Source organism: Onthophagus taurus, chromosome 11 (assembly GCF_036711975.1).
Source record: "Onthophagus taurus isolate NC chromosome 11, IU_Otau_3.0, whole genome shotgun sequence".
NCBI classification, from domain to species: domain Eukaryota; kingdom Metazoa; phylum Arthropoda; class Insecta; order Coleoptera; family Scarabaeidae; genus Onthophagus; species Onthophagus taurus.
The window spans coordinates 32832541-32849313 of record NC_091976.1 but is presented as its reverse complement, the minus strand read 5'-3'; the positions used below and the strand labels follow the sequence as shown (position 1 = coordinate 32849313).

Here is a 16773-nt window from a genome sequence, read left to right as displayed (position 1 = left end):
CTGCTATTGGTTTTAAAAATTTGGCGGAATACTACCAGTGTCACTTCTGGTTATTCTGTGCCTTTGGCATAATTTCCAAAATAACAAATCTTATTCTGCAACACATCTACATCTACAGCATTGAGGAGGATGCGACAAATATTTCCATGCCGTTTGCGTTAAAATTTTTTAACGAGAATTAGTACATTATGGAACTGATAGTCTATTTTGGAAATGCTTTAATTGCAGAGATAGCGCGAACTTCACAATTATTGTTAACTGTTGTCCTGCTTCTTCCTTATCGCTTTGGAATTGCTTCGAAAATTAAAATCGATAAAAACAGATACTAAGGATATGAATAATAAATATAATAATACATCTCGAAATCAGATAAGCTTGCCAAATTAGTTTTCAATGATCTGGTTTAGTCATTAGACAGTAGTGTTTTTGTTTGGGAACTTGCGCGATTAATTTTCTGACACTATTGATAGTTTTTGTAGTATTTCATGGATTGTTTTTTCAATATCCAATTTCATTCTAATACATTATGATAGCAGAACATTAGATCAAATTTTATATAATTTATAATTAATATACCTTCTAAATCTCTGATGGCATTAAGCAATGCTTTTTGATCTTAATCTTAATGAAGGAAAAGTCAGAATTTGCACCTCTTCTTTGTAGAAAGCGGGTAAATGAGCAATCACTGGTATAACTTGTCCAACCCCAATCGGTAAACAGCTTTTCAACCAAAGACGGTAGAATCTAAAAAGACTACCACATCTTTGATTTTTTTGTAATCCAGAAACGTCAGTATCTGACCAATACCGAACCACATTTTGTATCAAACAAAAACCTTTGACAGCATTGACAGGAATAAACTTGAGAGGAATATGCAACTGATGAAAATACCCGGCAAACTTGTTGTAATGGTTGATGGCTACATTGGACAACTTAGCAGAATTGAGCCGAATACTCCCGTTTTATCTTTCTGCCATCAGACCCGATGATGCTTACTTTGCCATAGTACTTAGGTACTTCAAATATGGATGCTTTGGAGATGATTTCTAAATAAAATCAAAATTCTAGTTTACGCCTGATTGGCAGACCGTTTTGGGTTACAGAGAAATCAGTAGAATACGATTTGAGCTGTTACAACAAATTTTCAAAAACACCCATCTCTTTTATTCCATTGCCAAATTTGGATTGTGAGTACTCATCGTGTTCAATAAGTCTTTTTAAACATTTTAAGATAAAATAGAGCACGATAAGTGCATCCCAGCTTTGCAAAATCCTTCGATATTAAGCATTTTAGAGGAAACGGATAACTGGGTGAATTAATGATCTATTAACACGTTCGGCATGGCGTGGTACAGCATTAGTGCCTCACTGGCTGCTCTACTTTGACTGGCGTGACATCAATGAGTGCCTCAGCTCATAAATTCAAAAAGACGGCATGACTTTCCTATTTGCCACACTACAATATTCAAAATCCACCGTCTGTACGAACAATTTATATTAGTTGGTCACGAATATTTATACATGTTTCATAATTACAGTGTATTTTATGAGCATTTATGACAAAACTTCAAAATAATATATATTATAAAAACATTTATTATAAATTTTTTCCAAATGAAATACTATCAAAATAGTTTGCAGTCCTTAGTGAAAGAAAATTTATTCTACACCCATGTTTAACGTGTTAATTTTGCGATGGTGTTTTTAAACCCAATAATTTTTGCTTAAAATTAATTTCCTAACATTTTGTGGAAAATGTGTTCAAAACCGCGAAACATTTTTATTTCATTGCCAAATTTTGAATATGAGTACTTATCGTATTCAATAACTTATTTGGAATATTTTAAAACTGTATTTTTATGTGTTAAGTATTATAATATTGCAGAAATTGAATTATCTCATTATATAATGCCAATACTTTTTTTTGAATCAATAAAATTAAAGTTTCTAATACAACCCAACGTACAATTTGACGTCACCAAATGAATTCGAAATAAAAAAAATTAATATTCACTAAATAACCGAAGTATTACTAAGGTAATCGAGTGAAAGTAACTTTGAAAATACTTTCTATTTCTTTCTCACCACCAAAGAGTATTTAACTTAAATCGATATAACTCTTATAACATATCTTATGCATTTGATGCACCTCTTCCACGTCGATTGAAAGAAAACCTGATCGATTGCGAAGGTGAAAAGTGGTAAAGAAGAAAAAGTGGAGGTAGAAGGCGGTCGGAACGACTTTGGTTCGATTCGGTTTTCAGTAAGCAGCAGAAGACGACCGCGAAAGAATGTTGTTGAATCGGCGAAGAGATGTGTTCTGGAACGTGATGGTGGTGCTGTTGGTGATTTCCGTTGGTAAGTTATTCTCGAGTGCCACCTGTGACCCATTCGAATATAAAACCGGACAGAGAAATCAGACATATGTTCAAAATTTTATGGTACAATACCCGTAGGAGGAGCAAAACGATCTTGCAACCTCTCCGTTATGTAAACGAAATTTGATTTCACCGAATAATTACCTAAAGAAATATACAGTGACGAAGAAATTTTTGAATTGGATTCCTTTCTAAAAGAAGAGAATACAAAACGATAATTTTCACTTATAACTAAAAAAGGAGGGATAAAAAAATAATTAAATCTTAAACGATTCTTTTTTCGCGGACTTTCTTTTTTAAAAGTCAACATTTTTTAAAAAGTTGTTAATTAAAAACGTTCTTTTATTTACGAGTTAGTGTGTTAGGTTGATTATGAAATGTTTGGAATTAATATTAAAGCCGCAGAATAACCTTGTAATTTGGGAAAAGTGATGGTGTATATAAATAAAAACTTTGTTAAAACTGGTCAAGCGGGTTAAAAAAGTTTTAACTTAAATCAAAAGAAAAATGGCGTAGAATATGTCATTAAAACATAATAACGATGATTGTGATTAAAAACTTTTTTCATATGAGGACCTTGAAAAGTACCGGCAATGAAACGAGGTTGCAGTAGAAAGTAGTAACGATCTGACTTGTTTTTCGTTTTGAATTCGATTTAAAAGCGACGTTTTCAATATATATATAAAGTGCAAACCGGTAGAGGTCATTGCTATCGCAGTGTCTAACCTTGTTTTATATTTAAAATACTTTACATGCCAAGGTGCGACTTCTAGTTCCATTATGTATGTATAACACGTTCCTTACCTAACCAAAGAGAAGTTAACACGTAAATAAACATTCCAAGATTTATATCTACACAAAAAATTCTTTATTTGAAAATTCGTTCGTCTTGCTTTCTATTATTTTCTGCTTTTCCATCGTTCAAATACGGCGGAAAAGAATGCGGTCACTTTTCATTTTCAATTTTCACTAATTAAAGTACCTTTGTTTAAAAATGGAAGATACAATAGCTTCAGAATTTGAAATGTTGATTTTAGTACATAAGTTGTAACTAAAAAGGAAACTGTAAAGTGAGTTGAAAGAGAAGAAAAATGTTCCTTATACAGCCTGTTCTAAATTAAGTCCGCGTCTTTTGTTTTTCCCCTAGAGTGCAATTATCTTGGTTATTATTATTATAAGTGAAGTATTATAACTAATTGTAAGACATTATATAGACATGACGTAGTCAAAAAGAATTTTCGGTTTTAGATTTTGAGATATAATGACAATTTTGGTTTTTTTAAATGGAAATAACAACTGATTATTCGCTTATTAAATTCGTTATTTTTTTCTGATTACAAAAATACACGTCTATTTCTTAGTGTTTTAGAATAAAGCTTAAAATAAACTTTTTTTTGTGTCGTTAAAGAAATTTAATTTACAGTTTCCTGTAAATTATAACTAATAATTAAAAAAAACATATTTCTGATATTTGAAACAAATACATTTGTTGAACTATTTAATTTATATTTGTTTTACACAAAAGTTGGAATAGATTGCATTATTTCACATTTTTTATTAATATTTAATATTATTATTAAATGACTTGATAAATTATTGCTAGATGGCGCTTTATTTTATTTAATTCGAAAAATTTTCTAAAGTGTCAAATTAAAAATCCTGTTTTTTAAGCTGGATTATGAAAATTACGAAAAGTTTAACATGTTAGAATGTTACATATTAGACAATAAAGTAAATTTTATATAAATTTTTAGTAGAATAATTGTTAGTTATAGTACCGTAATTTACAGGAAACTGTAAACTTAATTTCTTTCACGACACTAAAAAAAAAATTATTTTTAGCTTTATTCTAAAACAATAAGAAATAGACCTATCTAACCCCATATTTTTGTAATAAAAAAAATAACGAATTTAATAATCGAATTATCAATGTCTCAGTGTCACTCTTTATACAGTGTGTCACAGGATAGATGTTACAAGAGGTATAATGACTTAAAAATGCGATCACTTTTCATTTTCAATTTTCACTAATTAAAGTAACTTTGTTTAAAAATGGAAGATACAATAGCTTCAGAATTTGAAATGTTGATTTTAGTACATAAGTTGTAACTAAAAAGGGAATTGTAAAGTGAGTTCAAAGAGAAGAAAAATGTTCCTTATACAGCCTGTTCTAAATTAAGTGCGTGTCTTTTGTTTTTCCCCTAAAGGCCAACACTGTAAATATCGTAAAACCAACAAGTCCAATAATCTTGGTTATTTTTATAGGTGAAGTATTATAACTAAAACATTATATGGACATGACGTAGTCAAAAAAAATTTCGGTTTTAGATTTTGAGTTATCATGACAATTTTGGTTTTTTTAAATGGAAATAACTACTGATTATTCGCTTATTAAATTCGTTATTTTTTAGTGATTACAAAAATACACGTCTATTTCTTACTGTTTTAGAATAAAGCTTAAAATAAACTTTTTTTTAGTGTCGTTAAAGAAATTGAATTTACAGTTTCCTGTAAATTATAACTAAAAATTAAAGAAACATATTTCTGATATTTGAAACAAATACATTTGTTGAACTATTTAATTTATATTTGTTTTACACAAAAGTTGGAATAAACTGCATTATTTCACAATTTTTATTAATATTTAATATTATTATTAAGTGACTTGATAAATTATTGATAGATGGCGCTTTATTTTATTTAATTCGAAAAATTTTCTAAAGTGTCAAATTAAAAATCCTGTTTTTTAAGCTGGATTATGAAAATTACGAAAAGTTTAACATGTTAGAATGTTACATATTAGACAATAAAGTAAATTTTATATAAATTTTTAGTAGAATAATTGTTAGTTATAGTACCGTAATTTACAGGAAACTGTAAACTAAATTTCTTTCACGACACTAAAAAAAAGTTTATTTTTAGCTTTATTCTAAAACAATAAGAAATAGACCTATCTAACCCCATATTTTTGTAATAAAAAAAAATAACTAATTTAATAATCGAATAATCAATGTCTCAGTGTCAAAGTCACTCTTTATACAGAGTGTCCCAAGATAGATGTTACAAGAGGTATAATGACTTGAAATTTTGCATAGTGCCATAATTTCCCCTTCTGAACAATTTTTCTTAATGATATTTTGCCGTATCAGGAACAAAAAGCTTACTTTACCAGAACTAAAAATAGTTTTCACTTCACTGTCAAGGCCGAGTTGATTTTCAAAATATGAAAATATACTTAAAATTCTCTCCACACCAAGCAGGTCTTAATTCCTCAGCCTTAAAATAAAAATCAAAGTTTTTTAAGTCATTATACCTCTTGTAACATCTATTCTGGGACATACTGTATATCGTGGTGTAAAGATCTAAAGTAGTCATTACTCTTATAAAAAGACATTTACTCCCACTTAAAACTTATGATTTCGTGTTGATATATCAAACCTCGCCCGCAAGCGACCTCGGCGGAGTGAAAATAAATGTCGTTTTATAACAGTGTTGAATACTTTGCATTTTTACACAAAGATGTATAAAGAGTGATTTTGGCTCAAATCGCCGAGGTCACTTGTGGGCGAGACGCTAGAATGTTTTAAAGCTTATGATTTCGTGTTGATATATCAAATCCAGTGCCTCACCCGCAAGCAACCTCGGCGGAGTGACTGTTAATATCTTATCATAAGAAACATTTAATCTTTAGCAAGATGTACAAAATGTACAAAAAGTTTTGTCAAGGTCGCTTGCGAGCGAGGCGCTACAACCTTCCAAACCTGACGAATTTATGTTAATATATCAAACCCAGCGCCTCGCCCGCAAGCGACCTCGGCGGAGAGAAAGTAAATGTTGTTTTATAAGAGTGTTGAATACTTTGCATCGTTACACAAAGATGTATAAAGAGTGATTTTGGCTCAAATCGCCGAGGTCACTTGCGGGCGAGATGCTAGAATGTTACAAAGCTTATGATTTCGTGTTGATATCTCAAATCCAGTGCCTCGCCCGCAAGCAACCTCGGCGGAGTTACTGTTAATATCTTATCATAAGAAACATTTAATCTTTAGCAAGATGTACAAAATGTACAAAAAGTTTTGTCAAGGTTGCTTGCGAGCGAGGCGCTACAACCTTCCAAACCTGACGAATTTATGTTAATATATCAAACCCAGCGCCTCGCCCGCAAGCGACCTCGGCGGAGTGATGATACATCATGTCTTCTTATAAGAGTGTTGAATATTTTGCATCATTACATAAAGATATATTTATTTTTCAGTACATTGCCAAAGAAAAGAACCTGAAAAACAAGAACAAAAAGAATTTGAATGTCCTCAAGGCGTAGGAAATGGAAATTTTGCAGATCCCCAAACATGTAGAAGATTTTATCAATGCGTCGATGGTTATCCTTACGTAAATAGATGCCCATCAGGACTTTATTTCGATGATATAAGCAAATTTTGTACTTTTAAAAATGAAGCAAGATGCGGGCCAATTGCTACAAGTAAATAATTTTTTCCCCGTATTTTTTAACTGATCTTAATTTTTTTATATTAACAGCTCCAGCACCTATAACGGAACCACCCACCGATTTAGCCACAAAATGTGATTTATCCGAATGCCAATTACCATATTGTTTCTGTTCAAAAGATGGAACGATCATTCCGGGAGGTTTCGATGCTGAAGATGTATGTTTTTTTTGAATTTATTTTTTTAAAAGTGAGGAAAGGGGCGATTAAAGTAACATTAAGTTTTTAGACACCACAAATGATGCTATTGACATTCGACGGAGCGGTTAACTTAAACAATTACGATCATTACAGAAAAGTTTTTAATAAGAAGCGATTTAATCCTAATGGTTGCGCGATAAAAGGAACATTCTTTATCTCCCACGAATACAGTAATTATCATATGATACAAGAACTAGCCAGTGAAGGACATGAAATAGCAACTGAAACAATTTCGTGTGTTACTAAAAATTATTTATTAATAATTGTATTAATTAATTTTTTTTTAGATTGCAACAAGGGTTACAAGATAAAGGTTACGAAGAATGGGTTGGAGAAATGATTGGGATGAGAGAAATTTTAAAACACTTTTCTAATGTTTCAACAGCTGATGTAATCGGGATGAGAGCCCCGTTTTTAAAACCGGGGAGAAATACTCAATATAAAGTAAATTAATTTAAATCAAAATAATCTCAAAATCATTTTTTTTTAATTTTTAGGTTCTCGAAGACTTTGGTTATGTTTATGATAGCTCAATAGGTGTTCCACCATCTCCCGTACCAGTTTGGCCTTACACTTTAGATTATAAAATCCCACATGAATGTAAATCGGGAACTTGCCCATCTAAAACATACCCAGGTTCAACATCCCACATCGTCACATTTTATTAATTAAAATGCTCAAAATCATAGTTTTTCAGGTATCTGGGAAGTACCGTTAAACGCTCATTACGTTGAAGATTACGAAGGCGGACATTGCCCTTATTTAGATCAATGCGTTCTTCACAATCACGACGCCGATGACGTCTTGGAATGGCTTCAAGAAGATTTTAGTAGATATTACGATCAAAATAAAGCGCCCTATATGATGCCGTTCCACACCAATTGGTTTTCGATTAAAGAATTAGAACAAGGATTACATAAATTTTTAGATTGGGTTACTACTTTGTGAGTTTGAATCATTTTTTTTTATAAATACTTATTTTTTAATTAATTTTTTTTTTTTTAGAGATAACGTTTGGTTTGTAACTGTATCGCAAGCTTTAGAATGGGTTAGAGAACCCCAAAAGATTAAAGGCAATAATTACGAACCTTGGGATTGCAAAAAAAATAATAATTATCCCCCGAAAGGGTGCAACAACGCAAGTAAATGCGCATTACCTTTCCGAAAAGCCGATTCTAACTTCACCGATACGAGATATTTGGAAACTTGCGCGGAATGTCCCAATCAATATCCGTGGTTGGGCGATGCCGCTGGTACGGGAATACCAAATAAGGACAATTACGTTCCTGATAATGTTAGGAAATAGTATTTAATTTTTCTTTAGGTGTTTTCTTTTTATTTCTCTTTCTTAAAAATACAATCTTTATTCAATAAGTAATTTGTTCGTTTAGGTTTCTTAAATAATAAGTTATTTGTTGTTTCATATTTTTTAAGTATGAATAAAAAAATTTTAAACAATTTTATTTAATACTTTTGATACGTTCTACACTTGCATAATCACTAAACATTTGAGTTTAACCGCACGTCTTTCAAGACTGCTAAATCAAAATGATTCTAGTCTAGGTATAGTGTTAGTTCTAGCAACAGTACTAGTGTAAAACTAGAACTAACATTAGAACTAGAATCAATTGGATTTAGCCGCACATCTCTCAAGACGGCTAAACCCAAATGATTCTAGTTCTAGGTATAATGTTAGTTCCAGCAACACTGCTAGTATAAAACTAGAACTAACATTAGACCTAGAACGAGAAACATTTGGTTATTTATAAAAACATACCCTCTTGCTTTAAGAGTAATGTTCAAAAAACTCAACCAAGTCCATACTGGCACGACATATCTATTGATTTGGATCTTAATGATTTTATGAAAATAGTTGGAATAACGGATATTGTCAAAGAAATTACAAACCCAACACCTGAAAAATCGTTCAAGTGTACAAATAGTACAGAAATCAAAATATTTTTAGGATTAAATCTTCTAATGGGAATAAAACAGTTATCTAGCTGTACAGATTTTTGAAGATTAAGTTCTGCCCTACATGATAGTTACCTTAGTTAATTCATGCCAGTGAATCGATTTAACGATTTTACTCTCCTCCCAAATCTAAATTCACCTGATTTCGACAAATTATACAAAGTATGTGCGTTTCTAAATGACTTGGTGTACAATTTTCAAAAATGTTTGAATCTGGATGAATTTTTGGCTATCGATGAATCGATGATCAAATCCAAGGGTAAAAGCAATATAAAACAATGATGCAAAAAAAAACCTATAAAAAGAGGCTACAAAGTTTGGACATTAGGAGATAAAAAGTGTGTTTTTGTGGTATAATAAATAATACAAGAAAGTGTATACTACAAATGAGACATGATATAGATATGAAATAAGGCGATGTTGATTCAAATGGAGGGATAAAAGAAGCCAAAATGCAAAATGTGCGCAGAAACCAAAAAAATAAAAAATAAATTTTTGAAATAATCGATAATTTTTTCGAATTTTGCAATTTTCACCGATTAAGTTTTAAAAATTCGTATAAAATCGATTTATTGGAATATGAGTATGAAAATTTCCCAAAGTGTTAATAAAAGTGTCCTCTTTCCAATGAACCAACCCGTTTTGAAAAATAACTTTTAGTTTTTGAGAAAACAATATTTGAAGTTTTAATAAAATTTTCCATGTTCCAATTTTGATCGATAATTTTCAAAATTCGCTATAAAATTAATTTCTCGAGGGACCCTTGTGGAAATATCACCAATTATTAATTAAAGTATCCTCTTTTTAATGCAAAAAGCCGTTTTGAAAAATCACTTTCAGTTCTTGAGAAATAAATTTTTGAAATGATCGTAAATTTTTTCGAATTTTGCAATTTTCTCCGATTAAGTTTTAAAAATTCGTATAAAATCGATTTATTGGAATATGAGTATGAAAATTTCCCAAAATGTTAATAAAAGTGTCCTCTTTCCAATGAACCAACCCGTTTTGAAAAGTAACTTTCAGTTTTTGAGAAAACAATATTTGAAGTTTTAATAAAATTTTCGATGTTGCAATTTTCATCGATAATTTTCAAAATTTGTTATAAAATTAATTTCTTGAAGGATCCTTGTGGAAATATCGCCAATTATCAATTAAAGTATCCTCTTTTTAATGCAAAAAGCCGTTTTGAAAAATAACTTTTAGTTTTAGAGAAATAAATTTTTGAAATGATCGTGAATTTTTTCGAATTTTGCAATTTTCGTCGATTAAGTTTTAAAAATTCGTATAAAATCGATTTCTTGGAATATGAGTATGAAAATTTCCCAAAATGTTAATAAAAGTGTCCTCTTTCCAATGAACCAACCCGTTTTGAAAAATAACTTTTCGTTTTTGAGAAAACAATATTTGAAGTTTTGATAAAATTTTCGATGTTGCAATTTTCATTGATAATTTTCAAAATTCGCTATAAAATTAATTTCTTGAAGGATCCTTGTGGAAATATCGCCAAATATTATTTAAAGTATCCTCTTTTTAATGCAAAAAGCCGTTTTGAAAAATCACTTTCAGTTCTTGAGAAATAAATTTTTGAAATGATCGACAATTTTTTCGAATTTTGCAAATTTTCGCCGATTAAGTTTTAAAAATTCGTATAAAATCGATTTCTTGGAATATGAGTATGAAAATTTCCCAAAATGTTAATAAAAGTATCCTCTTTCCAATGAACCAACCCATTTTGAAAAATAACTTTTAATTTTTGAAAAAACAATATTTAAAGTTTTGAGAAAATTTTCGATTTTGCAATTTTCATCGATAATTTTCAAAATTAGCTATAAAATTGATTTCTTGAAGGATCATTGTGAAAATATCACCAATTATTAATTAAAGTATCCTCTTTTTAATGCAAAAAGCCGTTTTGAAAAATAACTTTTAGTTTTAGAGAAATAAATTTTTGAAATGACCAACAATTTTTTCGAATTTTGACATTTTCTCCGATTAAGTTTTAAAAATTCGTATAAAATCGATTTCTTGGAATATGAGTATGAAAATTTCCCAAAGTGTTAATAAAAGTGTCCTCTTTCCAATGAACCAACCCATTTTGAAAAATAACTTTTAGTTTTTGAGAAAACAATATTTGAAGTTTTGATAAAATTTTCGATGTTGCAATTTTCATTGATAATTTTCAAAATTCGCTATAAAATTAATTTCTTGAAGGACCCTTGTGGAAATATCACCAATTATTAATTAAAGTAACCTCTTTTTAATGCAAAAAGCCGTTTTGAAAAATCACTTTCAGTTCTTGAGAAATAAATTTTTGAAATGATCGATAATTTTTTCGAATTTTGCAATTTTCGCCGATTAAGTTTTAAAAATTCGTATAAAATCGATTTCTTGGAATATGAGTATGAAAATTTCTCAAAATGTTAATAAAAGTATCCTCTTTCCAATGAACCAACCCATTTTGAAAAATAACTTTTAATTTTTGAAAAAACAATATTTAAAGTTTTGAGAAAATTTTCGATTTTGCAATTTTCATCGATAATTTTCAAAATTAGCTATAAAATTGATTTCTTGAAGGATCCTTGTGAAAATATCACCAATTATTAATTAAAGTATCCTCTTTTTAATGCAAAAAGCCGTTTTGAAAAATCACTATCAGTTCTTGAGAAATAAATTTTTGAAATAATTAACAATTTTTTCGAATTTTGCAGTTTTCGCCGATTAAGTTTAAAAAATTCGTATAAAATCGATTTATTGGAATATGAGTATGAAAATTTCCCAAAATGTTAATAAAAGTGTCCTCTTTCCAATGAACCAACCAATTTTGAAAAATAACTTTTAGTTTTTGAGAAAACAATATTTGATAAAATTTTCGATGTTGCAATTTTCATCGATAATTTTCAAAATTCGCTATAAAATTAATTTCTTGAAGGATCCTTGTGGAAATATCACCAATTATTAATTAAAGTATCCTCTTTTTAATGCAAAAAGCCGTTTTGAAAAATCACTTTCAGTTCTTGAGAAATAAATTTTTGAAATAATTAACAAGAAGAAGAAGAAAACAAATTTTATTCAGTACCCACTACATAAAAAAAAAATAAGAATAACAATATAAATATCTATAATATGTGTATATAACAAAAATAAAAAAGTGAAGGGGTGAGAATAGGGCTACCGACCAGGGTCTTTCTGCCCGTGATTTTTGTAGTCGGCGGCTTGTTTCAGTCTTCTCTGACGGCCAGGAGTTTTTGGAAGAGAAGAGGTGGGTTGTTGCGAGGGTGGAGTAATCGAGGCGTTATAAGCGTGTGTTGCAAGGCGTTGGTAGGAAAATTTAGAATGGATTTATCGGACAAAGATTGAAGACGGGTATGGATAGGGGGTATATCGGTAAGTTGGTATAGCAGATCATTGCTAGGGTTAAAGAGGGGATTACGGGGGTTCCTAATTCGGGTGATGGATCTCAGTGCAGATCTTTCCGCTACTTCCAGGTGGTACTTCGTTCTTCTTGGTGCGTTGCTTAGCAGTATTGATCCATATTCTATGATGGGCCTGCATATGGTCTTGTAGATGTGCGAGGCACATGAGGTAGAGATTCCGCGACCGCTGAACGAAAGAGATTTAAAGTGTTTGGCGCGTGTCTTTACTTTCATCTTCACCTTGGTTGCATGCGTGGAAAACTTAAGCGTTCTGTCAAGTATTATGCCAAGATACTTACAGGTTGGTGAGACGGAGATTGCCGTTGATTGGATTGTAATTGTGGGAGAGGGAGAGCGAGGTGAGAGGAATGGGACAAAAAATTGTGTTTTTGTGGGATTGAGTAGGATGCGCCATTTTCGGTACCAATTTTCCGTTTCGTTTATGAGCGTCTGCAGCTTACGGACCGAGGAAGTGATATCCCTACTGTGCGAGACCAATGCTGTGTCGTCGGCATAAAGTAGTGCGTATGCAGTGAGGTTCAAGGCGTCTGGGTTGTCGTTGTAAAGATCGTGGCAGAAAAGATTGTATAGAGAGGGAGAGATAGGCGAACCCTGAGGAAGGCCTTGCTGAGCGGAGAAGCTGTGGGAGAAGTGATTTTTCAACTTCACGATGGAGGAGCGATTCGACAGGAATTGGTTTATCAGGGTTAGAAGATAGTATGGCGTTTTTAGCTTATCCAGTTTAAATAGCAATCCTTTGTGCCACACGGAGTCAAAGGCCTTTCGGACGTCCAGAAAAACTGCTGCAGATTTCAGTTTTATAAAACGTGCCGCCTGGAAGTTGGAAACCAGAATAGTTAGTGGCTGGGATGTTGATTTGCCGGATTGGAAGCCAAATTGGTAAGGCGGAATTTTCTTTGATACCGCAGCCAGGAGCTTGTTCTTCAAGTGCGTCTCGAAGAGTTTTCCAATTACGGGGAGCAGTGAGATGGGGCGATAGTTGGCTGGATCAGATAGAGAAGAATCCTTCTTGGGAATACAAGTTATAATAGACGTCTTCCAGTCGCGCGGGAAATGCTGAGTCGTAAGGCAAAAGTTAATTATTTTTCTGATAAAGCCATGGATGTTAAGATCTAGACTTCTAAGCAGTTTCCTTGTGATGTTATCATAACCGGGAGCAGTATCTTTTCCCTGTCCAAGAAGAGTAAAATATTCGTCTTCCAACATGAGAGCATCTTCGGGTGTCTCGAACGGTGTCAAAAATGCGGATTCGTACCAATTATCTATAATGTTTTTATTGTGGGGACAAAACGAAACATCCTCGGTAAAGGTGAATACACCTTCTAGGTAGTCAGCGTGTATGTTGACAATCTCTTCAGGGTTGGAGTGCACACCGCCATCGGTAGGATCAATGAGCTCCTCCGTTCCAGGTGTCTTTTGGTATCTTGATAGTTTTCGAATTTCGTGCCAATAGTTTCTTCCTTTACACAGTTTTATTTTGTCACAGGCTTCCATGTACTTTTCCGTTCTGTATTGCTGAATTAGTTTCTGTATCTTTTTGTTGAACTCATTAAACTTCTTTTTCAACTCAGGCACTTCATATACCCTGAAGTCTCGATATAGGCGTCTTTTCTCCTTGATGAGTCTGATAATAAATGGAGGTAGCGGAAAACTGTAGTGTTTGGTGGTTCTGGATGGGCTCGCTTTGTCTATTGACTCCTTAAGACATTTGTTAAACCTTGAGATCGTGTCAACTGTGATTGTCTGATGTGCTTCTATGAAGTCTTTCATTATTGAGTTAACTGTCTCCATGTCGCAAAGCTTATAGTTTTTAATTAAAGTCGGAACAGGTTTAGGTATGTTGGTTGTGACGTTGACATAAACTAAAATGCCCAAGTGATCGGAGCATAAATCCGGAACAACTTCTACCTGTGTAATTAGACCGCGGATGTTTCTTGTACAGAACAGTAGATCAGGAGTAGAGTTCGGATTGTTTTCCATAACGTACGTGGGGGGAGTCGTGATTTGTACGAAATTGGACATATTCAGGAAATGTCTTATGTGTTTCCTTTTGGTTGGATTCGGATTGAAGTCACCAATTATGAGACATTTGTCGTGCAGTGAGGCCATGTTAAATATGGATTCTTCAATTTTACTAAACGGGTGGATATAAATTAAGAAAACATGTATTAAGTCTGTCCCGATAGTGATACAAAAATGAAGTGCATTATTTAATGGAGAGTTGATTGCGGGGGGGTTGGATTTTCTCAATTGTATCGCGGGGTGGCCCATAGCCACCGCTCCTCCTCTGACTCCTCTATTTATAATATTGCCGTGATTTTGGATTGACGTCCAGTTTCTAAATGTGATGGAAGACTTCGATTTTGTTTCCACAAACATTGCGCAACGGATATGATTGTCAATGATGTAGTTTCCGATCAGGTGTGATTTCGGGTGGTAGCTGTTAATGTTTGCGTACAATAATTTTATGCTGGTCATTGTTGATCTTGCGGAATCGAGGATTGGTAGCCGTGGATAGGTTCTGTAGGAGATGGCTTAGAGGTGTCCTGAAGATCAATCATGATAACGTACATGTAACTTCCAGAAAATGCGACAATCGTATCGATTTGGTAGTTTTCTACAAATTTCCGTTTGAGGGAATTGATAAGCTCTTGACGATCGCGTGGTTTGGGTGAGTTAATTTTTGAGAGGTAGGTATCAATAATGTGGTCGTGAATGGTGATTGGTTTATGTATGCGTGTTTCTTTTGTTTTTGTAGAAATTTGGTCAGATTTTTTATTAGCCGATTTTATTCTAACGTTAGGGACTCCTCGAATGGGAGCTGTGGGGCGGTTCTTGCATTTTAGTGACCAGGCACTGTGTCCCTCTAGGCCGCAGGATTTACATTTCTCAGGTAGCTGTGAGGTGCATTTAGTGGTACTGTGTGGGCCGAGGCATTTTGAGCACTGCACTGTGGCAGTGCATTTGTCTGAGGTATGAGAAAATTCGTCGCATCTACTACACGGGATCGGCATTGGCGGTGGAGCGCGGCTTTCAAACACAGGAAAGTGGTTGTTTTTGAAGAATACTCCTGCTTGCAGAAGCTTTTGATAGGAGTCGACACACCCGGAAATTATCCTAATTTTATAGGTGGGCTTATCTGTGGCTTTAGAGATAATTCTTTTACAGTATCTGTGTGATATATTAAGCGAGTTCAGATGTTCGCTAATTTCTTGATCTGTAATTTCAAGATCAACGGAAGCAATAACTGCAGAGTATGAGGCCGATGGAATTTTTTTAATAGATGGTGTAAAATTTCTTGATTCAGAAAACTCTGAGATGATGTTTTGATTTTTTAGTAGATTTAAATTGATGGTTTGTTGTGGTTTGGAATTTTCCGATTTAATAATAAAGCCCTCTTTTGTTTTTATTATAATGTCACGTGGATTAAGTGAGTGTTTCGTCCAAATTTCGGACAACTGAATCCTGCTTAGCGGAAGACTTGTTTTTATGAAGAACACCGAGTTGTAGATTTTTGTCTGTTGTTGGTACGTAAGCGGGCGATCAGAGAACCGGTTAGCGGCTGGAGCACGTGGAGTTCGAAAAATTGTTGGTGTTTGCGGTGGATAATTTTTATTTTTAGGTGGATGCGGAACTTTAAATGCGGAATCACTGCCGCTAGTGTTTTGTTTTTTGTGAGGACGATCCGTGTGTGTGTATTTTTTCGGGCGGCCGCGTTTTTTGTTAGGGAGTCTGAACTCACCGTCCGGGTCCTGGTCGGATTCCGAGGCCGAAGCCCCCGAACCTTGCGTTTCCATAGTTGTGATCACACCCCCACAGATAGGAAAATTGTTCACGTAGGTAGTAAACTAAAATTTAATTAAACCACTGCTATTAAACACGCTAAAGCCGAGAAAAGCAAGAGCATGCGTGACTCGTGCAAATGTCTTGAGAAGACTGATAATTAACAATTTTTTCGAATTTTGCTATTTTCGCCGATTAAGTTTTAAAAATTCGTATAAAATCGATTTCTTGGAAAATGAGTATGAAAATTTCCCAAAATGTTAATAAAAGTGTCCTCTTTCCAATAAACCAACCCGTTTTGAAAAATAACTTTTAGTTTTTGAGAAAACAATATTTGATAAAATTTTCGATGTTGCAATTTTCATCGATAATTTTCAAAATTCGCTATAAAATTAATTTCTTGAAGGATCCTTGTGGAAATATCACCAATTATTAATTAAAGTATCCTCTTTTTAATGCAACAAGCCGTTTTGAAAAATCACTTTAAATTTTAGAGAA

The 16773-nt window shown here is 32.8% G+C and overlaps 1 protein-coding gene across 1 annotated transcript; it reads left to right on the top strand.

Moving 5' to 3' along the window:
* The first annotated feature begins 2247 nt into the window (after positions 1-2247).
* Positions 2248-8542, top strand: LOC111425024 (chitin deacetylase Cda4). The gene is made up of 8 exons (XM_023058776.2): positions 2248-2358; positions 6634-6858; positions 6915-7042; positions 7113-7318; positions 7372-7528; positions 7582-7720; positions 7782-8028; positions 8090-8542. The coding sequence occupies exons 1-8, from the start codon at positions 2292-2294 to the stop codon at positions 8388-8390; spliced, it is 1470 nt and encodes a 489-aa protein (XP_022914544.2). The 5' UTR covers positions 2248-2291; the 3' UTR covers positions 8391-8542.
* Positions 8543-16773: the final 8231 nt, after the last annotated feature.